The following is a 23,488-nucleotide window of genomic DNA, read 5'->3' as shown; positions in this document are numbered from 1 at the left end:
ATTAATGTTCATTTAATTAGTCCAGCATCAATAAAGCAGCAAATGAAGTCACTGTCTGTGTTTTCTAACAGGAGCTTTCATCATGTGTGCATTTTTGTACATTTTAATGTTTGCAAGTCTCTGCTTTTCAGAGTGCATTCTGCTGCTGCTTCTCACAGGTTTTCATGTTGTAAATATGAGAGGCAGCACAGCCGCTCATCTGCAACGACATCCAAATGAAACAAACTCACATGTAAAGCTACTAATGACGTGTTGGTGGTGGCTTCCTTTCCAGGTGTTTGAGGAGGATCCAGAGGTGCTGGAGGAGGAGCCTCTACCTGTGGAGGAGGAGCCTCTACCTGTGGAGGAGGAGCCTCTACCTGTGGAGGAGGAGCCTCTACCTGCTGAGGAGGTACGTGGATTTTGTTATTGTGCTTTGGGGACATGATTACCTCCAGATTCATTTATATGGTAGACTATGGTACACTAGTAGACTGAAATGTGTTTGCCGTACTGTGTGGTGAAAGATGTGAGCCCATTACAACTGCAGACAGTGGTTTGTAAATCTGAACTGTTGTACTAATACAGGCCTTGTCTCACATAGAGGAAGAAGGAATCTAGACCTGCTCCTTCCAGTCTAAATAAATGGCTGCTACAGTTTTAATCCATCACTGTAGGGCTGCATCAACGACTCGATAAAATCGATAATACTCGATTATTAAAAGCATTGGCAACAAATTGCATTATCGATTTGTTGTGTTGCGTGATTCATACGTCACGGAGCTGAACAGAGTGAGGTGGAGGCAGAGCAGAGGAGGTGTTTTCAAAGGAAGAGTAAATTCAACTAATGAAACATGACTAACACGGAGAAAACAGTTTCTCAAAACAAAAAAAAACATGCCACTTGTTCACTACATGCGATTTTCCCACATGGCAACACACATCTGAACATCGCACGGACGGCGGACGGTCACGAGTGGGCCACTTACGTGGTCATGTGGCCGCGCTTTCAGCTTGACCGTCCCACTCAATGACGTACATATAGAGCTAGACCGCTCACTGCTTGGTGGACAGCAGCGGCGCCGTGGTAAATCAGCGCGTTATTTGATCCTGTGTGAATACACCAACTTCAAGGCCTGCTTGTCATCACTGATGGGACAATATGTGTTATGTTACGGCTTTTACTGTTAGCAGACAATAAAATCTCTGTCCTTGGCACGTTTTCACGGCAATCACAGCGTTGTTTAGCCCTCACAGACAAGCAATGGCACGCCCTTTGATATCCTTTCAAACAGTACTGTTTCAGTGTTTGATGACTAGTTCTGGCCTATTTGATGACACGCTTTGTGTTGTTTCATCACACCAACTGACTGAAAAAGATAAAAACAAAGCACAAGGCATGTTTCTACAGCAATCACACTCGTATAATAGCAAACACAGAGCCTCCATTCCACTATCCTTCATATTTAGCCTCTTCACACGTTCTGCCTACTTCCTCTTCAGGTTGTCGCTGTCTGTACAGTATGCATGGTGTTCACTAACAGCAGCACTGCCCTCTTCAGGCTCCATGTCCATGTGCTGGTATAATGCCACTGCTGCCGGGCTGCTTTGGGTTGTCCTCACTGCGATCTAAAACATTTGATAAAAAAATTAACATGGCAAATTCCCAAAAGATGTGTTTCTGTTTCACCAATACCTGAAAGAAAACATCACAATGAATGACTGCAAATCACTATGAAAGCCAAAAACCGATCCTGAATCAATTTCATAGCCGCACAAACTGACAAAAAAAAGAAAAGTACTAAACTGAAATAATGAGCAACCATTAACAACTAAAGAACATAACCTTTTTCTCTGGTTTCCCCAAACTGAGGGATGGTACAGCTCCTGGCCTGAGAAGCTTGTGTTGAGCATGTTTTGAGAGGATGAAGTCCTCCTCCCTGAAATGGTTGCTGCAGACATAATTATGATCATCTCCTTTTGGTCCCCATCGCTTCTCTACTGATGGCCTGTATCCATTGATCTCTCAGTGTGCTGTCCTTGGACTGCTTGGGAAACCTGAAATGTGTGGCATATTATAATACATCCATAGACAATGATGCACTGTGACTGTCATTGAATACTGGTAGTCACACCAGCTTACACTGTACAGTTAGTGATTCAGCTAAACTGGCTGAGTGCAGCACTCAAGACAAGGTCAGAAGGAGTTTCTGTTTGCAAACAAAGAAGCAGAGCAAATTGGAGGCAGAATGTCCCACATAAAAGAGCCACTTACTTATGAAAGGAAATGTTACAAATGGACTGGTGCAGGAGATGGCAGCACACGACTTCACCATGGTCAGATATTAGCCACACCCACCTGAAACCATAACAACAGAGACACTTAAATTAACAGGTTCATGATGTGATGATTGCAAGGTGAGTGTCAGCACGTTTCCTTTCACTTACATTCCAGAGAAGGAATCACAAACTGGTGGCATTGAAGGAGCTAGCAGAAGTGCTAACTGCTATGTGCTATGCAGCGACGTATGCACTGTCAGTGTCAGATATGATCATGCCGTGCTGTTCACCTTCTCAAACAGATTTCTAGTTCATTAACACATATTTTCTGATGACAAAAATAGCCTTGTCACCCGTCACAGGTCAGAGTGAGACCACAGGCACAGGGGGAATGGTGAGCCATGAGCATGACAGCGAACTGGGGACTCTCCTGAGGAGAGTCTGCTCAGCTGCAGTCACTGAAAAACCCAGCCAGTGCTGGTCTAGGGCCTCCTGGTCTGGTGTTCTCAACGTATTTCAAGCATTGTGACTTGATTCCAACACAGAAGTTTACTGTACCTTGGTAAATCACGAAACACAAAGTCACATACCGTGCTGACGTTCCATTCTGACATCACGTCTTACCACTACTGGAAGTCAGCTCCTATTTACCGCCTCTCAGCGGCCAGTGAGCGGTCTAGCTCTATATATACGTCATTTGTCCCTCAGATGAGTCTGATAAACACAGCGGCTCGGCGTCAGACTTTATGTATAATTTCGAAAACACTTTAACGAAAAATATTTCTGAAATCATTTGAAGGTGAATAAGCTGCAGCAGCTGATGCTGTCCTTGTTTTAGTTCACCAAAGGCTAGCTTAGATGTTTAAGGACAGTAGAAGTCGAGTCTACTTTATGCAAATGAGCTGCAGGTAAACACACCGCATCACAGCTGGAAACGCACCAACCAGACCATCATGCCACAAATGGTGTGTGTCATCTAGTGGACACACACTTACAGTCACTACATTATCCTGCATTTGTTCCACTTTAAAGTGAAGGAATGTAACGTCAGTAGCCTATCTCTGTTAGCTCGCCTGATGCTAGCTTTTGCTTGTTAGCTGATTAATGTCAGTGTGTGACTGTGAGAGACGCGTTTTATTTTACTTTAATCAGCTTCAGCATGGTTTGGATATGTATTATAAATAAACGTTACTTGCACACAGGGGTGGTAATAATTTAAAGATTGAGCCTCAAGTTTTAATTTTCTGACAAAGTCTGAGTGAAGACACTGGTCTGTGTTGGAGTGAGGCAGGATGAATCACATTAACAGGCTTCATGATAGAAAGACATCATGTCCACCACAGAAAGCAGCTGACTGACTGAGAGCATCCTCACCATGACCGTCACTGACATGAGGCCTCTGATGGTTGAAGACAAAGGCTTCACTACAATCATATTATTTGTTCTGTCATTCCAAATCTTCAATTTCTGAATAAAGAGACGGAAAATAAAAATGTATTTTTTAAATCCGATTCATCGATTAATCGAAAAAATAATCGACCGATTAATCGATTATTAAAGTAATCGTTAGTTGCAGCCCTACATCAGTGGTTCACCTTCTCTGTTCTACTGTGTGCTAGCAGAGATGGGGACTTGAGACTTGATGACTTGGACTCGAGTCAACTCGAGTCGCTGTTTTAATGACTTGTGACTTGACTTGAAAAAAAAAATACTTGCGACTTGACTTGGAAGTTAAAGACTCGGGACTTGACTTGACTTGAGACACGATGACTTGAATGACTTGAGTGTTATTATTATTATTCACATCATGTTTTCAGTTTGAATGACGTTGATATGTAAAATACTGGATAGTCGAACATAAGCTTTTAATTTGAAATCGGTTTGCCGTATCAATCAGCCCCTCTGGGGGGGCCTCCACGGCAGCGCCCACCGTCGCATATCAACATGGTAATCACCTTCGGGTATCAGGATTTCTATCAAGACGGTAAACGACGAACAGCAGTTTGCAAGACGTGCAACGTGAAAATCACAGACAGTCAGACGACAACGTCAGATTTCGTCCGACATTGGAAGACCCATTCGGCCCAATAAGTGCTTGTCAGTTTGTTATCAGAGCCCGTTTACATTGTCTGGTTAGTGGCATTTTAGCTAATGTTAGCTTAATATGACAGTAAGGAGTGGGGGGATGAGCTGCTGCCGTGGGTAAAGTGCGCCGTCACACAATCAATGTTACTAAAAAATGTTATTCTCTTCATAAGTGCTTGTCAATTTGTTATTAATATCAGAGCCCGTGTGTGTGTGTGTGTGTGTGTGTGTGTGTGTGTGTGTGTGTGTGTGTGTGTGTGTGTGTGTGTGTGTGTGTGTGTGTGTGTGTGTGTGTGTGTGTGTGTGTGTGTGTGTGTGTGTGTGTGTGTGTGTGTTTATGTGTTTATCTATACCGGTGGGGACTTTGACCTGACTCCGTGCTATCTCAGTGGGGACTCGCGTCACGGTGGGGATTAAAAATGAGGTCCAGTAAAAACAGTGTTTCTTGGCCATGTTGTTTTTACTGAAAAAAGTAAAAGTGCAAAAAAGTTTGTTTAGGGTTCGCCATTGTTTTGGTCTGGGTTAAGGTTAGGGTTAGGGTTAGATATGAATGGGAGTGAATGGTAGGTCCCCACGGGGATATAAGAACCAGACGTGTGTGTGTGTGTGTGTGAGTGAGAGACAGAGTGTGTGTGAGGGTGAGTATATGTGTGCACATGAAAGTGTGTGTGAGAGAGATAGAGTGTGTGTGAGAGAGAGAGTAGGACTTTAACGAAGTTTAATATTAGCTGTTATTTGTTTTCATTGTTTTAATGCAGTGTTCAAAAATCATTTCATTTTGTGTGTGTGTGTTATCAGTAATTTACAATAAATAATTTTATGATGTTATTACTGTTTAGTTTGATTCTATGTAGTATTTTACTGAACATGAGTATTTACAAAGCAAATCCAAATTATCGTTTTAACATGTTGGGCACATTAGCCAGTGATGTTTACTGATAGTTACTTATATCTTGTCTTTTCACTTTATTAAGATCATATTCTGCAGGTGAAATTACAATAATGTGACTTGACTTGACTTGCCCAAGAAAAAATACTTGAGACTTACTTGAGACTTGCACATGTGTGACTTGGTCCCATCTCGGTGTGCTAGCTCTGTAGATTCCAAAGAGCTTCAGTAGAAAGCAGCTGGACGTCTGTTTGTTTCTGAGGATTGCTTCTTGCACCGTTTATTGTGGTCAAACAGGTGGAGGCATAAAGAAAGAACTCCTCTACATTGTTCAAATTATGAATGAAGCTGTTCCTGCATCATTACTATTGTTTTAAATGATTAATTATAATTAATAAATGAGGAGGACTCTATGTTGGTGTAGGTTTTTGCAAATGTTTTAGGCACAAATTAAAATAGATTTTGTCTTGAAATGAATGATAAACAGATCAGAACTGCTGTGATGTTCCTGCTGCAGGTCTAATACAGAGTGAGCATTAACCCATGTTAGTCCCTGAATCTGCAAACATCGTCTTTTAATACATCACTCTAGTTTTTTACTGTCGTTTGTCTACAGAATTAGAAGCTGTAACGTGAAGGTTGTTCATTGTTGAGTCGGTCAGAGCAGCAGCTCAACAACTGCTGGAAATACTCCCTTCGTTTGTCAGTATCTTCTGTTGAGCAGATTATAATCCATGTCTGACCGTTTACTGTGTCCTTTACAACTTGAATATTTACATATCAAACGAGTTGTCGCCTTCTAAAATTATATTTTTTTTACTTTTTGTTGCCTAAATCGTGTCCTTATGATGCGTCCTCCTCTGGTAAATCCTTCCATCCTCAGTTTAACAGATCGTGTGATGATCAGGCTTCACTGTGGCTCAGTTTTTGTGTTGTCTGATAAAATGACTTAAAAAGAAGTAAACGACACCAAAACACAGAGTCAAAAACATCTCAGTGACATAAACAGCTGCTCTTACTCATTTCTGGAAATGTTGCTCCATTAGGATGCTCCAGCTGAGGAGGAACCAGAGGAGGAACCAGCAGCTGAGGAGGAACCAGAGGAGGAACCAGCAGCTGAGGAGGAACCAGAGGAGGAACCAGCAGCTGAGGAGGAACCAGAGGAGGAACCAGCAGCTGAGGAGGAACCAGAGGAGGTGGAGGCTGCAGCTGAAGAGCCTGTTGAGGAGGCGGTGGAGGAACTCGAGGAGGACGCTGTAGAGGAGGACAGTGCTCCCGCAGAAGAAGCTGGTGAAGAAGCAGCTGAGGAGCAATCTGAAGAGGAGGCTGAACCTTTAGAAGAAGCTGTAGAGGAAGAAGCAGCAGCAGCAGGTGAAGAGGAGGCTGCTCCTTCAGAGGAACCTGTGGAGGAGGCTGCTGAGGAGGAGATGGCTACAGAAGAAGCCGTTGAAGATGTAGCAGCAGCAGTGGAAGAGGAGGTAGCACCTGCAGATGAACCTGCAGATGAACCTGCAGATGAACCTGCAGATGAACCTGCAGATGAACCTGCTGAAGAACCAGCTGAAGAACCAGCTGAGGAACCAGCTGAGGAACCAGCTGAGGAAGAGGATGCAGCTCCTTCAGAAGAAGCTGTTGAGGAGCAGGCTGAAGAGGAGGCAGCTCCTGAAGAAGTCATGGAGGAGCAGACAGAAGCAGGTAAGAAGAAGGGAGATGAAAGAGGCAGATCAGTTTGTGACTGTGATGATGGAGAGTTCAGGTGTTTTTACAGAAGTTTATTTATCACCAAAACTCGTCTTTTAAGCTGCTGGATGTTTGTTGTTGATCCAGATTTAATCATCTTCCAGAAGACCTGAAACAAACTGATGAAAGAACTAAAATGAATGTTTTTGTGTTTCAGTCATTTATAGAAAATAAAACGTTATAGGAGCAACTGGAAAATCAAGGATGTCTGAATATAAAAAGCTTTCCAGGTTTTTTCCATGTTTGTTCAGAGCTGTGGTGCATTTCTGAGGCAGGATGGAGATGAAAAGCTCTTTACCACAGCAGTCCTGTAACTGGAGTTTAGTTTGATCTTCTGATAACTCCAACAGCTGTCTGAAAAGTTCAAGGGTTTTAAAGGAGTCGTGTGCAGAATGACCTCACAAAGAGCTCAGAGTGATGCAGAGTACAGCTTTTCCTGTTTCAGATGGTCAGATACCGTCATAAATGACTTCAGTAACGTCCTGTGATTCCTTTTGCTCAATATCAGCATTAGAAGAGGTCAGTGGATAAAGAAACTTCATCAGTCGCTCTGATAACTAAACTTTAAGTACAGACTAAAGTTCAGTAAGAGACTAGAGAAGAGTCCAGGACTGGTTCTCTGCTCTTCACTTCCTACTGAACGTCTGCATTAATGATGTCTGTTTTAGGAGCTGTTAATGGTTGAAAATGTTTTCTGTTGTTTGTTCTCCACAGAGACAGAAGAAGAAGCAGCAGAAGGTAAAAACAGTCTGTTGAACTTCTGAAGAGCCAAAGCAGCTTTAAGTGAACAAACGTCCATTCAGAGGCTTTCTGAGGATTCTTCATGTTTTTTTTGTGTGTTTCCTCTTTTCAGCAGCAGAGGAACACATTCAGGATGAGCCCACAGGTAAACTGAACAATCAGTCCGTTCCCTGTCATCACAGTCATTCTATATTAGAATTATTTCCTGTTCTCCACTGTGTATATGTATTTATATTTATACATACTCAGGCTGCCATTGTGAGGAGTTTAATAGTTTAATAGAGTTTGAGTAACAGGATGAGACTTCATAGATTGTAGGGTGAAGAGAGGACATACAGAAAACGTGTGAATATGTGGCTTTAATACGCAGCAGAGCTTTTAGAGTTAAATCTGCTGCTCAGTGATGAAACATGAGAGCAGAAGAAGGTCTGCTGTGGACGTGGAGCTGATAGTCAGCTGCACTGTGAACACGTTATCTGCTGTTTTTGTCACTAGAAAGCTCATTAAAGGCCAGCCATTGATTAAAATGGATCTAAAACTACAGATACCTCATTAGAATCCCCCAGCTGACATCACAGTCCAAAACCCAAAGATATTTAATCTACTCTGACCTGTGACACTTTAAACATTAAACTTAGCTTAAAAACTGACTGAAAGGATTATTGGATTGTCCATCAGTGCAGCCCTAATAATAGATTTTTTCCAAATGCTCCCTGAGATTATTCAACGTTCATTTATGCTCTGAGTATGCGTCGTCGTGAAGGTTTTATTTATAAGAGTCTGACACTTACAGATGGTGGCACACATTCATAGTTTATTTGTGGAGGTATATAGAGCTGATATTAAATAGCCTTTAACTGCCTCTTAGTGAAAAACTGAGTGATGAACAGTTTTAATGTGACACACAGCGCTCCATCGCCACATTGCAGACTTTTAAACATCATTTGGTGTCTTGAATTTTTCTCTATCGCAGGATTTTGCAGTGTTTAGGTATATTTCTATATTTATTATTGTGGTGAACTGGAGAAATAATAGCTGCCTTTTATGCTCTCTGCAACTGGCAGATGCTTTTATTTTGACACACAGGAAGCAGCATTATAGAAGATGTGACAGGAAGTGAAGGTCAACAACAGAACACTGAACCAAACTACCGAGGCTGATAAACCACAAAAACACAATGAAACACTGGAACACTAGCAGAAACCAAAATAATGACATTTAAACCCAAAACATCCTGAACTCCCATGATGCATTGCAGCACCACAGTTCAGTCACAGACCGGCTACGTTATTTTAATTAGTTTACAGATAAAATAAGCATTTTCTAGCCTAAAAAAAATGAAAACACTGTAAAAAAAATATATGAAAAATGATAATTGAAACATATAAAAAGATTATTTAATCTAAATAAAATGCGTAGCGTCCAGCGCCGGGCTGTGATTGGCTCAGAGAGCGTAGCATCAGCAGTCAGCATAGTGCTGCTCTGTGGTGTACGAGGGTTTATAAAGCCTTAAATCCAGAAATATGGTCGCTGCTTCTCATATTTCCGTCCATAACGGGTTCTGGAACGTAACCCACCACAGACAGCAGTTATCAGATGGAAAAGGCAGTTTTAAACAGATGTGTTTTTGGTGTTGGGATTGAAATGAGGGAATGAATCGGTGCTTCTGGATAATTAAACATACGTGTCGTAAACCCTTCAGATGAAAACTTTCTGTTGCTGCATCATGAGGAGAACGTCTTTAGAACGTTTAGTTCTAGGTAATAAATGGGACCATGAACCGTCATCATGTCTGTTTAGTTCAGTAGCATTTACAGACACACCTGCTCAGGTGTTTAAAACTCAACGCTTCCTGTTTGTTTGTTTGTTTGTTTCCCTCAGAAACGTAGAGGCTGCAGCGGTCGCCACGGTGACGGAGCCGGGACCCACTGATGCTGCATCAGCACCATCTGAGCATGCTCAGAGCGATGATGCATCTCTCCACCTCCAGAGAAACGATTGAGTTGTCATGACAACCCCCCCCACCCCCACCCCCTTTAGTTCAATGTGACACGATGAACTGTTTTCTAGTACGGTACTTCCTGTTTCTACCCTTCATCGTTCTTCTGCTTTCTCTCCTTTTAGAGACCTTTTTCCATTTGTGTTCAGGTGTGTGTGTGTGTGTGTGTGTGTGTGTGTGTGTGTGTGTGTGTGTGTGTGTGTGTGTGTGTGTGTGTGTGTGTGTGTGTGTGTGTGTGTGTGTGTGTGTGTGTGTGTGTGTGTGTGTGTGTGTGTGTGTGTGTATATAGCCGGTTAACCAGAGTCTCAAATCTGAAGAAGCGTGACATCAAACCGGTTCACACTTCTTTACGTTTTCAGTGACGTCATTTAGCCTCCTGGAGCAAAATTCTGAGGCCAAGTTTTAAAAAAACGAGGCCAAAGTTGACGTCTGAACACGAATCTGTGGTTTCATAACAGACTCTGGTGTTTAAAGGTTCAGAAGCTTCACGCTTGTAGAAATCACAAACCTCACTGTGAACGCTGCAGAATGTCTCCTCCTGCTGGCGGAGGAGACAAAATACTTCATTTGTTCTCTGAATCAAACCTCTGCACCCCTTTTATTGCAGAATTACTTAGAAATGTAGAGAATCGGCTCCACAGCGGTGGAGATTCTATGCAAAGATGTTCAGTTTCCACTTAGTGTGGATCCAGAGGAGTCTGTTTGTGATCAAATCATTCCTCTCTGTGAGCCGTAGTGTCAGATGTTAGATCTGTGTTGAACTCTCCTTCTGTGTGTGTGTGTGTTTTGTTTTTTCTGTATTTTCTCATTTGATTGAAAGATCATCAAATAAGTTAAACTTCAGCTCTTTGAACTGTGACGTTAATGAGGACCACGAATGGTGCCCAAGTTCTTTTACCCCCAAACACACCAGTGATTAGACGGGTCCCTGCAGATTCAGGCAGGATAAAAGCATTTTTAACCCCGTGTGAGCCACACTTTTCCAAACGTGTGGCTCACACCGGGTTAATCAGATCATTCCTGAGGAGCTCCAGGTGTTTTTATCGTCAGTAACTTCACTTTAAGGGAAACTTTCTTTATTTTCTGTCCCGTTTTTTTCTTTTCTTTTTGACAACAGAAATGATCTCGGTGTGTTTTCCACATCTTCTTACACACACCTCCACATGTTTAGCCAAATAAGAGCATTTTCTTTCTTGTTTTTGTGGCCAGAGCTGCAGGTAAACATCTTTTCTGTGCTCCTGTTTAACGTGTGAATGACCCCGTATGGGATGAAATCTGAGCACCACACAAGATGATGAAACACTTGACAGTACATGATGTTTGGGCTGGGCGATAAATCGAATTAATTTGATTAATTCGCATTTTTAAAACCTGACGATTTGAAAATTTGCCAAATCATAAAATCGAGGCGAGCTTAAATATATAACAGATTCTTCTTCTGCCTTTCACGACTTGTGCACTGGCGTTTGCTTCCGCCTCTCATCTCCTTCCACCAAAACACTCACACCTCCGTCATGGCGGACAGAACAGCAGACGAAGAGTTGGTCGCGAGAAAAGGGCCTCATGTTACATCGATTCTATGGAAGTGGTTCGGCTTTGACAAGACTGACACAGAGCAAACTACAGTCATGTGCCAGGTTTGCAAAAGTACTGTGAAAACGAAGAGTAGCAGCACAACTAACCTCTTTCAGCACCTCGGACAGAGGCATCCTAAAGAATGGGAAGAGTGCTGCAGCTACAGGAGTGCTGCATGGCTAGCACTAGCCATAGCAAACAGACCGCAAAGAAACAACAAAAATCCATTAAAATCGTAATCGTCCAAGATGACTAAAAAAATAGAGATTTTATTTTTTGGCCATATCGCCCAGCCCTACATGATGTGTAGAAGTTGTTACAACACACTACATTTAGTGGGTTTTTGGTGTCTCTAGTCCTGACTTCCTGTAAGAACCACGTTGTTTGTTAGGGATGAAACACATTCCAGTCGTGTTCAGTAGTTGTTTTTGTAGTTTTTTTCTTTCCCTGTAACACTAGCTGGTTTTCTACTTCTTAACTCTTTGTAAGTCGATGTGAAGCGTAAAACCTTTTTAACATTGAAGATTACAGTCTTTACCAAGAGAGAGCTTCTAGATTTTTAAAAAAGGAACGTTTTTAAAAAGAACTTGGAGAAATTTAAAAAAAAAAAGAACTCTACTTTCTGAAAATGCTTTAGGAAGCTTTTTATGAAGCCATAAGCTGTTTGTGGATGGGCGCTACTTCAGGACAAACTCTGATTGTGTAAGGAGACAAAAAGATGAGCAATAAAGCAAAAAGCAGCAGATAAACGGCTGCAGCAGCAACATGAAGCAGGCGTCCAGCTTCTCATGGCTCATGTTTGATCAGAAGTCGTGTCCCAGCTGTAGAGGGTGGATTTGTTCCAGACATAGCAGGAGCTGGTAGAAATAACACAAAGAAAACTACCGACCTTCTGTTTGCCTCATGGTTTTGCTGTCTGATTCAGTCCTACAGACTTACTGTGGTCAATAAATTATTGTAAAGTACTGATGGATTGTTTCAAGGAGATTGGAAGCGGCACCATTTTCTGTAAATGATCTGTTCTGGGAGCTGCAATAAATAAGAGGTTTGGGACAACAAAGACTGTTTCTGTTGCTTTATTTTGTTCTTGTTGACGATCCTTAAAGTTATTTTACCGATCAGAATGAGAACCAATCAACCTGATTATGAAAGATTATTATTAATAATAATATGAACAGCACATGGAATACTTCATTCAGACGCAAGCTAAAACAAACTTTATCCTCACTAGGGTCATGGGGGGTGCTGGAGTCTATCCCAGCTGACTCTGGTGAAGGCAGGGGACACCCTGGACAGGTCACCAGTCTGTCACAGGGCTACATATACAGACACACAATCACACTCACATTCACACCTACGGACAATTTAGAGTAACCAATTAACCTCAGCATGTTTTTGGACTGTGGGAGGAAGCCGGAGTACCCGGAGAAAACCCACGCATGCACAGGGAGAACATCGGGGCTGGCCGCTGGCATTAACACTCTATGCCATTGTTTATCGCCACATCCACTAGAGGGGGCCACACCACAATAAGTGTGTGATTCGCATTTTGTCCCTGTCTTTATTCCAATAAAACATAAATCTGTTAATGCTGTTAATCATGTGCATGTGTGTTTTAACCCAGTTACTAGCTGTGCACATGATTTGGTAGTTGCCCTGTGCATGTTTTGGGGCCACAAAAAAAAATCTTGCTTAGGGCCACCAAAGTCCTAGGGCCGGCCCTGGAGAACATGCAAACTCCATGCAGAAAGATCCCAGGCCCAGGCCGGGATTTGAACCGGGGATCTTCTTGCTGCAAGGCGAAAGTGCTAACCACTACAGCCTCCTAAAACAAGCTAAAAACTGGATTTCCAACAGACATCTCCAATGTTCTTTTCTTATTCTTCCATTTGAATAGAGATCCAACAGTTGATTTATACTCGATTTTGGTCAAATCGCCTCTTTGTGATGCTGAGAGGGACTAAATTTCCTTTATATTATTAAATAAAACGTTAATTACATAAAATAATACAGTAAATAAATAAAACGTGAAAAACATTGACTAAGTTCCTACTCGGGGAAAGCCAACATTCTGATTGGTTCTTCAGACACCATGTGACTTTGGGCAAGCTCCCGGATCAATCCAACGATTGGACGAAAGCTTCTCTGACGCGTCGCAACAACCAATCACATGACACGGCCTTAACTCATTCACCAATCACAGCAGAGCGTTGCTCCCATTTCTTCCCAGCATGCAATGCGAGATACGCCAAAACAGAAGCGGGCCGCTTAAACGGAGAGAAGAACCGGTGACCGGAGGACGGAGGTTCCGCTTCTGCGAGGAATATTCTGGTAAAACACACACGAATGAAATCGAGGAAGGCGAGCAGCTATATCCGGCTAGCTAGTTAGCTTTGGTAAGAAGTTAGCGACAGAGAGATGTTTAAGATCACTGCGGAAAACGAGCACAGCGTTAGTGTTTACATCAGAGCTAGGTTTATGCTAACAGCGTTACATCTACCAGGGGTCTGACTGTTCTGACATCCTACTGACTGTTATAAATACACCTAGATTAGTTTTACCTGGAGAGCTGAATACTGTAAACCAGAGGTGTCCAACATGAGGCCCGTGGTCCAAAAGTGGTCCTCCAGAGGGTCCAATCCGGTCCTCAAAGTGTAAAAATTACAGAGAAGACATTAACTGCAGATTGTAAATTAGTAAAACTATAAATTTAAAATCATTTCTAGACCGTGACAAGTTGTTTGGATCATAAAGTAAAATACTAGATTGCTCATTGTTCTTTTGTCGTTTTGTGTCTCATTTTTGTAATATTTTGTCTGTTTTTGTTGTTTTTCAGTCTTTTTTGTCTGATTTTTGTTGTTTGTCTCATAGTTTTGTCGTTTTGTGTTTCCGTTTTGTGCAGCTGTGTTGTTTGTCTATTATTTTGTTGTTTTGTTTCTTGTTTGTGTAATTTTTTTTGTCAGAACATAGCTGTTGGTCAGGATCATAATGGCTTTTTGAACAGGAGCTCTGCCTTTCAGCTTTAGTATTCATTCTTCTTTTTTATTCACCGTTACTCTTTTATTCCACACCTGGACTGTTTAAGGTGAATTTTTGTAGAATTTTACAAGGAAGTCTTAGAAACCTTCAGTGAACCACAAAGGAACGTTCCCTGAAGGTTCCTATTTGCTGGGCGCTCTGCATGGGTTTATCAAATCAGGACTATATTCAGAGGCAAAATGGAAAAAAAAACTGTTTAAAAGTCTCTTGGATTTGTAAAGACTTTCTGTTTAATTTTCTACATTTCTAATCATGTTTCCACCAAAATCCAGTGAATCAGACGTGAAGACGGTTCAGGTTTGTGGGACTTTTATTCCATTTTGTAAAAAAAGTGAAAAATAAACAGGATGGGGGGTTAGTGAGGAAACTTTGGATTAAATTTTTCAGGACCGTGACCTCACACTAAATATGAGGCACAGATCGTTAGTTTTTGGTTTTGTAGTTTTAAATGTCTTGTGTTTAATTAGGGTCCGAGCACCGAGGGTGCGAAGGACAGGCGGTGCCAGGGCACCGACTGTCCAAGGCACCAGCGGTGCCAAGGACCCTATTGAAACCCTAGGGTTTATTATTATTAGGGTCCGAGCACCGAGGGTGCGAAGGACAGGCGGTGCCAGGGCACCGACTGTCCAAGGCACCAGCGGTGCCAAGGACCCTATTGAAACCCTAGGGTTTATTATTATTATTATTATTATTATTATTTTTTTTTTTTTTCTCCCGTAAAGTAAATTGGCTTTTTGGCGGCCTTATCATACTCCAAAACGCGTGAAATTTGGCATGCACATCAGGACTGGCGAAAAATTTGATATTTTATGGGAGTTGCGCATGTGCGTGGCAAAATGGCTCTATAGCGCCACCTGCAAACTTGAAAAAGTAGTCATTAGGCCAACTGCCACAATGTTTCATGTACAGCTACAATATTTGGTGGGCATATGCAGAACATCTGGACACACCAAAAAGTCAATTACAGCCACGCCCTAAACCCAACAGGAAGTCGGCCACCTTCAATTTGCTGTAAATTTTTCAAACTTAATCGCTCCTCGGGAAATGACTTGCCTTTTTGGCGGCCTTATCATGAACCAAAACGCGTGAAATTTGGCGTGCACATCAGGACTGGCGAAAAATTTGATATTTTATGGGAGTTGCGCATATGTGTGAAAAAATGGCTCTATAGCGCCACCTGCAAAATTGAAACAGTGGTCATTAGGCCAACTTCCACAGTGTTTTATTTACAGCTACAATATTTGGTGGGCATATGCACCACATCAGGACACACCAAAAAGTCAATCACAGCCACACCCTAAACCCAACAGGAAGTCGGCCATCTTGAATTTGCTGTACATTTGTCAAAATTTATAGCTCCTAGTGGATAAGTCTGAGAGAACTGAAATTTGGCCAGTACATGCACCAGACCTTTCTGATGAAAAGTTATCAAAAACTCAACCAGAAGCCAAAAGGTGTGGCCATGGCGGAGCCTCAAACAACTGATCGTTCGCCATGAAACAGGAAGTGGTGTCTAATTCTTCTCAACATGCTCCAATCTGCCTGAAACTTTACATGTATGATGACAGTCCTGTCCTGATGTCATCCACATAGGGATATTCATTGACAGTCATAGCGCCACCTTGTGGTTTCAGGAAATAGACATCTTTTACACTTTCATGCCCTATTGTTACCCAGTTGATCATATTCACTTCAAATGCAGTGACAACAGCCTAAACACATTGATGATGCATCCCAGTGAAAATGGTGACTTGTCATCAAAGGGCGTGTCTGTGGCGGCCAAACCAATTTCGATGTTTCGCCATGAAAATTTAACGATTCATATCTCAGCTGAACAACATCCTATCTGCCTCAGACTTCACATGCTGGATACCAGGTCCAGTCTGAACACATCCACACTCATAAATTTTGAAAAAGTCATAGCGCCACCTGTTGGTAATAGTAAGTTTAAGGCCTTATATTTTCAGGTACAATGGCCCCAAACTTGGTGATATCATGCTGGAAATTGGTCAGTCGAGTCTTCACCTCTTGACAATCACACACTGTGAAGGGTGTGACATTTCATGTAACGCTGTTGCCGTAGCAACCAAATATCGCCATGAAAAACAAAGCCCTTTCTGACAGGTTAGGAATACTCCAATGCTCACAAAAATTACCACACACATCACCATTGACCCAAGGAACAACACTGTATGCATCTCGGCACTGCACATGCTATAGCGCCCCCTACAGTATTTTTAACAAACAGCCCCCCCAGCACGTTTCACCTACATCCATGAAATTTGGGAGGCTTATAGAGCACATCAGGACGCACAAAAAAGCCTCTTGGAGCCATGTCCTAAACCCAACAGGAAGTCGGCCATCTTGGATTAATTGTGAGATTTTTGATGATTTTTCTCATTTTGAGAGTTAATACCTCCTAGGGGATAATTCCAGGAGACCTGAAATTTTGTCAGTCCACACAGCAGGACTTGGTTTGGAAAAGTTATCAAAAGTTTAACCAGAAGCCAAATGGCGTGGCCATGGCGACCATCAGCGTTTTGATGCTTCGCCATGAAACATCAACTGCTGTATAACTCTCCTCTGCATGCTCCAATCTGCCTCAAACTTTCCATGTGTGATCACAATCCAATCCTGATCACATCTACAGGCCAACAGACACTCTCAGTCGCAGCGCCACCTGATGGAGGGACAGTAAATGCTGTATAACTGGCCTCTACATGATCAAATCAGCCTGAAACTTTTCATGAGTGATCAGAGTCCAACCCTCATCACATCCACTGTGTGAAATACACTCTGAGTTACAGCGCCACCTGGTGGATAGACAGGAAATGCTCTATAACTGCTCTGAACATGCTACAGTCTGGCTGAAATTTTAAATGTATGATTGGACTCTGGTCCAGATGCGATTCAGAGGCCGACATACACTCTCAGTCACAGCGCCACCTGGTGGACGTGCGTGGATTCACGACCAGCGTGGATGCGAGGACCCGTCCATCGCTGCTTGCAGCTTTAATTATTATTATTATTATTATTTTTTTTTTTTCTCCCGTAAAGTAAATTGGCTTTTTGGCGGCCTTATCATACTCCAAAACGCGTGAAATTTGGCATGCACATCAGGACTGGCGAAAAATTTGATATTTTATGGGAGTTGCGCATGTGCGTGGCAAAATGGCTCTATAGCGCCACCTGCAAACTTGAAAAAGTAGTCATTAGGCCAACTGCCACAATGTTTCATGTACAGCTACAATATTTGGTGGGCATATGCAGAACATCTGGACACACCAAAAAGTCAATTACAGCCACGCCCTAAACCCAACAGGAAGTCGGCCATCTTCAATTTGCTGTAAATTTTTCAAACTTAATCGCTCCTCGGGAAATGACTTGCCTTTTTGGCGGCCTTATCATATTCCAAAACGCGTGAAATTTGGCGTGCACATCAGGACTGGCGAAAAATTTGATATTTTATGGGAGTTGCGCATATGTGTGGAAAAATGGCTCTATAGCGCCACCTGCAAAATTGAAAAAGTGGTCATTAGGCCAACTTCCACAATGTTTTATTTACAGCTACAATATTTGGTGGGCATATGCACCACATCAGGACACACCAAAAAGTCAATCACAGCCACACCCTAAACCCAACAGGAAGTCGGCCATCTTGAATTTGCTGTACATTTGTCAAAATTTATAGCTCCTAGTGGATAAGTCTGAGAGAACTGAAATTTGGCCAGTACATGCACCAGACCTTTATGACGAAAAGTTATCAAAAACTCAACCAGAAGCCAAAAGGTGTGGCCATGGCGGAGCCTCAAACAACTGATCCTTCGCCATGAAACAGGAATTGGTGTCTAATTCTTCTCAACATGCTCCAATCTGCCTGAAACTTTACATGTATGATGACAGTCCTGTCCTGATGTCATCCACATAGGGATATTCATTGACAGTCATAGCGCCACCTTGTGGTTTCAGGAAATAGACATCTTTTACACTTTCATGCCCTATTGTTACCCGGTTGATCATATTCACTTCAAATGCAGTGACAACAGCCTAAACACATTGATGATGCATCCCAGTGAAAATGGTGACTTGTCATCAAAGGGCGTGTCTGTGGCGGCCAAACCAATTTCGATGTTTCGCCATGAAAATTTAACGATTCATATCTCAGCTGAACAACATCCTATCTGCCTCAGACTTCACATGCTGGATACCAGGTCCAGTCTGAACACATCCACACTCATAAATTTTGAAAAAGTCATAGCACCACCTGTTGGTAATAGTAAGTTTAAGGCCTTATATTTTCAGGTACAATGGCCCCACACTTGGTGATATCATGCTGGAAATTGGTCAGTCGAGTCTTCACCTCTTGACAATCACACACTGTGAAGGGTGTGACATTTCATGCAACGCTGTTGCCGTAGCAACCAAATATCGCCATGAAAAACAAAGCCCTTTCTGACAGGTTAGGAATACTCCAATGCTCACAAAAATTACCACACACATCACCATTGACCCAAGGAACAACACTGTATGCATCTCGGCACTGCACATGCTATAGCGCCCCCTACAGTATTTTTAACAAACAGCCCCCCCAGCACGTTTCACCTACATCCATGAAATTTGGGAGGCTTATAGAGCACATCAGGACGCACAAAAAAGCCTCTTGGAGCCATGTCCTAAACCCAACAGGAAGTCGGCCATCTTGGATTAATTGTGAGATTTTTGATGATTTTTCTCATTTTTGAGAGTTAATACCTCCTAGGGGATAATTCCAGGAGACCTGAAATTTTGTCAGTCCACACAGCAGGACTTGGTTTGGAAAAGTTATCAAAAGTTTAACCAGAAGCCAAATGGCGTGGCCATGGCGACCATTAGAGTTTTGATGCTTCGCCATGAAACAACAACTGCTGTATAACTCTCCTCTGCATGCTCCAATCTGCCTCAAACTTTCCATGTGTGATCACAATCCAATCCTGATCACATCTACAGGCCAACAGACACTCTCAGTTGCAGCGCCACCTGTTGGAGGGACAATAAATGCTGTATAACTGGCCTCTACATGATCAAATCAGCCTGAAACTTTTCATGAGTGATCAGAGTCCAGCCCTCATCACATCCACTGTTTGAAATACACTCTGAGTTACAGCGCCACCTGGTGGTGGATGGGCAGGAAATGCTGTATAACTAGTCTGAACATGCTCCAATCTGGCTGAAATTTTACGTGTGATTAAACTCTGGTCCAGATGTGATTCAGAGGCCGACACACACTCTCAGTCACAGTGCCACCTGGTGAACGTGCATGGATTCACCGACCAGCGTGGATGCGAGGACCCGTCCATCGCTGCTTGCAGCTTTAATTATAGTTTGTTTTTCTTTGTGGCTCCTCGTTCATGCGCTTCCAGCTCCACCACTTTGAGAACCAGATCTGTGACCAGCTGAAAGCAGTCGTAGGTTTAGTGAAGACATCCTGGGCAGGTTGAACGTCAGACTAAAGATATTTAAAATGGTCACATCTGGACCGGGTCTCCTAGAACACTCCAGAGATGCTCAGTAGTTCTCCAGCTACAGCTCCTTTTGTGGCTGAAATTCCTTTCAGATTTCTCATTATGTGTCCTCCTACTTTTTCTCTTTTGCTGTGTAGATCTCCTCTTCCTGTCCTCCTGCTGCTCTGTTCTTATCATGATGTCCTTCCATGTTGATTCAGTCCTTGGTGTTCTATGTTTAAAAAAACACGTCAGCTGAGTGTCGGACCGAGAACTCACAGGAGATAAGGATGGATGGATAAACTTTATAATCTGTGTGTTCTGGGCGGTTACTTCAGTGTTAATAAAGTATTTTTATCGATGTTTTTGCGCGCCGGTGGGACTTTGTAACGTCTGAAAGGACTGATGGAGGGTGAGAAGATTCCTCTGTGATCACAGAGCGGTTAAACAGTTCAAAAAATGAGTTTGTTTTGAACCAGTGATTTTTGTGGCTTGATTAACAATAATGGAGAGTTTAGTTCAGTGCAGAGGGAGCTGGATGGATTCAGGTCTAAACCAGGTTAAAAGGCTTCAGTTTCCTCAGCCTGATTCACAAACGACATGAAGCTAACCTCCCCCACAGATGGACCACATCCAGCAGCCGTTGGTCCATAAAGTGTCCCTCCTCGTCTTGTGTCGGGTCGTCTGCTGTCTTTACAGAGAACAATGAGGCAGCGAGGTGAGAATAGATGCAGCACTACTGAGGTGTGAGAACGTTTCTGTCAGCAGTCTGTGAAGGTTCACAGTCGTCCAGGCCTCATCAGGCCCCCCCATTAGCATATTAATACCTCATTGGGATTCAACATGTTGTTGAAAGATTTCTTTAGTCTTTCAGTAGATACCATCAGCCTTTAAGTCCTAAGTGTGGACACATTTCAGGCATTTTATCACATTTTAACCTGAAGGCATCAATAGAACGTTCCTTTGTCTCTTTACATTTCACACGTTTCTAACTCTTTTGAAGCAGTTTTTTTAGTCTGGTGGTCGTTGCTTTCACACTCATGTAGTGTCTGAAGCGTGAACAGGGTGGTGTGGGTGGATGTTGAGGATGTAGATGTAGTCAGAACTGATCCACAGATCAACTTTATTTGGGCTAAAAAAATGCCCCAGACATGTCAGGCTGGGTGAAAGTTACTGAGCAGGACAGGTTTTGAGAAAATCACCTCCATAGCTGTGATGTTTCTGATGCTGGTTATGTTAATCACACGTGTCGTCTGCAGCAGGAACAACAGGAAGGATTGACGATTCATCTGGAAGCTGGTTGAGGAGAAACAATGAGTCGATCTCAAAGGGTGAGAAAAATACCTCCTGTCACCATGGGTGGAAAACACATTTTATGAGCATATATTTATACGATCTGTGTTTTATTCCTGAGTATATACGTACAATAATTTGATCATTTAGTCTCCAAAGTGTCAGATGAAATGTAAAACATCTGTAATTAGTTCCCTGTTGAAGCTGATTCCTCGTGTGGCAGAATGACAATGAGCAGAATTACAGAGATCAAACCTTTCATCAGCACCAAGAATACTGAGGCTAGATGGGAATTTGTTAAAAAGAAAAGCTTCCTGAAGCAAAGTTTTCTAGACAAATGAAGCAAAATGAAAATTTAAAAATGCAATAGGAAGAGAAGAGGTAGTTCATGATGGAAACTAGTCCAGCATCTCTGGGAAACAACGACTCTGCAGTAAAGTCTAACTACAGCTGGAATGCTGGTCGACAGCCACTGTTTTACAGCAACTTTAACCAATAATATCAACTTTAACTAATATACAGCAACTTTACCTCATATAGAACATCTACTGAATGGTAGTGTAAGTATAACATAAATCAAATCCATAAAGACAAGTTACACATGATCATACGTTTAAATGACCCAGTCGTGCAGTTGTAGCTTTAAAAACGCCCTTCTCTCTTTTTGTGAGCACAGAAACCTTTTTTGAATAAAGTTTTATTGGAGTTGTCGGTGAACAAAGCTGGGGACTGGTGTCTGTGCTCAGCGTGAACTCCAGTCAAATAACTCGTCCCGTCTGTTTATTTTCTGATTTGGAGTTGGTCTTTATGTCAAAACAATAAGAACGATGAGCAACAAACTCATCATGCAGAGACTCCATCATGTCTCCTCTCAGGTTTATGGATCTGGGGAAGAAATAATTTACTGTGAGGGAACATACAAGTATCTCTAAAGGAAGTTTCTACATGACCTTTTCCTTTGGACACTTTTGAAATAATGTCCAAAATCTCTGCCGCGTTACCATGGTTACAAAAATGCCCGTCATGTGATTGGGTCTGAATAAGGACTAATAAATCCCAGCAAACAAATGATGTAACATGAGAAATGTGGTAGACAAACAGTAATGTCACTGAATTGGTGTTCTTTAGCAGCAGATGTCATTTTGAAAAAGACAGTCGACCTCATTTGTCTCCTGTTTTGTTGCCATAGAAACTGACGCCCAGCAGCAAACCCAAGTCCTTCGGCTGTCGACAGTGCAACCAAACTTTCACTTCCTCCTGTCAGCTGACATACCATGAGAGGTTCCACAGAGAGGGACTTCTCTCCTGTGAACAGTGTGGGAAACAAAGCTTTACTTTACAAGCCTTCAGAGTCCATCAGCGCGTACACACCGGAGAGAAACCCTTCCAGTGTGACCAGTGTGACAAAGCTTTCAGTCTGCAAACAAACCTGACAATCCACAAGCGGATCCACAGCGGGGAAACACCGTACCGCTGCCGACACTGCCACAAAGCCTTCAAGTCACCGTCCAACTTCAACAAACACCAGCGCATCCACACCGGAGAGAAACCCTACCGCTGTGAGTTCTGCCAGAGAGCCTTCAGCGACCCGTCATCCTACCGAGAACACAAGGTCATCCACGCCAGAGAGAAACTCTACCCCTGTCCCCAGTGTCAGTCCACATTCATGTCCTCCAGTTCTTTAAGGAATCACCTGCGTCAGCACCGCGACAAACCGTTCAGGTGTCAATACTGCGAGAAAAGCTTTATTTCCTCTGCTAAGTGCTTGCTACATGAACACGTCCACACAGGAGAGAAACCGTACAGCTGTGAGCTCTGTGGGAAAAGCTTTGGAGATCCGTCCACCTGCAGGAGACACAAGAACAGCTACACTGCTGTCAAACAGTCGGTGTGAGGAAACATTCATGTAGCAGCGCTGTGTCTGAACTGCTGAGGAGGTACTGCTCTCTACTAACCCTACAAAGCTTCACACCTGAATGTGTCGGCTTCATATCTGAATGTTGATCCTGGTCTCTCATCCATGAGACACAGATCCATCCCACTAACCGACTTTGTAACATTTCTGCATCACTTTCAACCCTGCTCAGATCAGAAATGCACACATTAACGGATGATAACGCACAAGCAGCTGTACTTCCTGTTGTGTAAAGTGATCTAAAGGATTTTTTTGCCTCGGTTGGACATTGTCAGCATTTTTTTTCTACTTTTTCATTAATAAACTAATTTTAAGTTCCCTGTTCTGTCATTTAGTTTTCTCCGGGTACTCCGGCTTCCTCCCACAGTCCAAAAACATGCTGAGGTTAATTGGTTACTCTAAATTGTCCGTAGGTGTGAATGTGAGTGTGATTGTGTGTCTGTATATGTAGCCCTGTGACAGACTGGTGACCT

The 23,488-nt window shown here is 42.6% G+C and overlaps 1 protein-coding gene and 1 long non-coding RNA gene across 6 annotated transcripts in view; one reads left to right on the top strand and one right to left on the bottom strand.

Annotated features, from left to right (window-relative positions):
• asph (aspartate beta-hydroxylase) overlaps window positions 1–12,348 on the top strand; it is a 37,478-nt gene extending 25,130 nt beyond the window's left edge. For 4 of the 5 annotated variants that reach the window (XM_051952893.1, XM_051952894.1, XM_051952895.1 and 1 more), the window contains 5 exons: window positions 275–391; window positions 6,280–6,928; window positions 7,688–7,711; window positions 7,827–7,859; window positions 9,596–12,348. In XM_051952893.1, coding sequence (XP_051808853.1) covers window positions 275–391; window positions 6,280–6,928; window positions 7,688–7,711; window positions 7,827–7,859; window positions 9,596–9,603 — 831 coding nt within the window. In that variant the 3' untranslated portion in view covers window positions 9,604–12,348. The remainder of the gene's footprint in view (window positions 1–274; window positions 392–6,279; window positions 6,929–7,687; window positions 7,712–7,826; window positions 7,860–9,595) is intronic. The other variant, XM_051952891.1, reaches the window with a different exon arrangement.
• On the bottom strand, window positions 1,450–2,876 carry LOC127535314 (uncharacterized). Its single transcript, XR_007944155.1, has 3 exons — window positions 2,255–2,876; window positions 1,826–2,037; window positions 1,450–1,608 (listed from the first exon to the last, which is right to left on the bottom strand). It is a non-coding gene; the product is annotated as an uncharacterized LOC127535314 (long non-coding RNA).
• Window positions 12,349–23,488: the final 11,140 nt, after the last annotated feature.

This window comes from Acanthochromis polyacanthus, chromosome 9 (genome assembly GCF_021347895.1).
Source record: "Acanthochromis polyacanthus isolate Apoly-LR-REF ecotype Palm Island chromosome 9, KAUST_Apoly_ChrSc, whole genome shotgun sequence".
NCBI classification, from domain to species: Eukaryota; Metazoa; Chordata; class Actinopteri; family Pomacentridae; genus Acanthochromis; species Acanthochromis polyacanthus.
The sequence above is the reverse complement of the archived record's forward strand: the minus strand, read 5'-3'. Positions and strand labels throughout refer to the sequence as shown.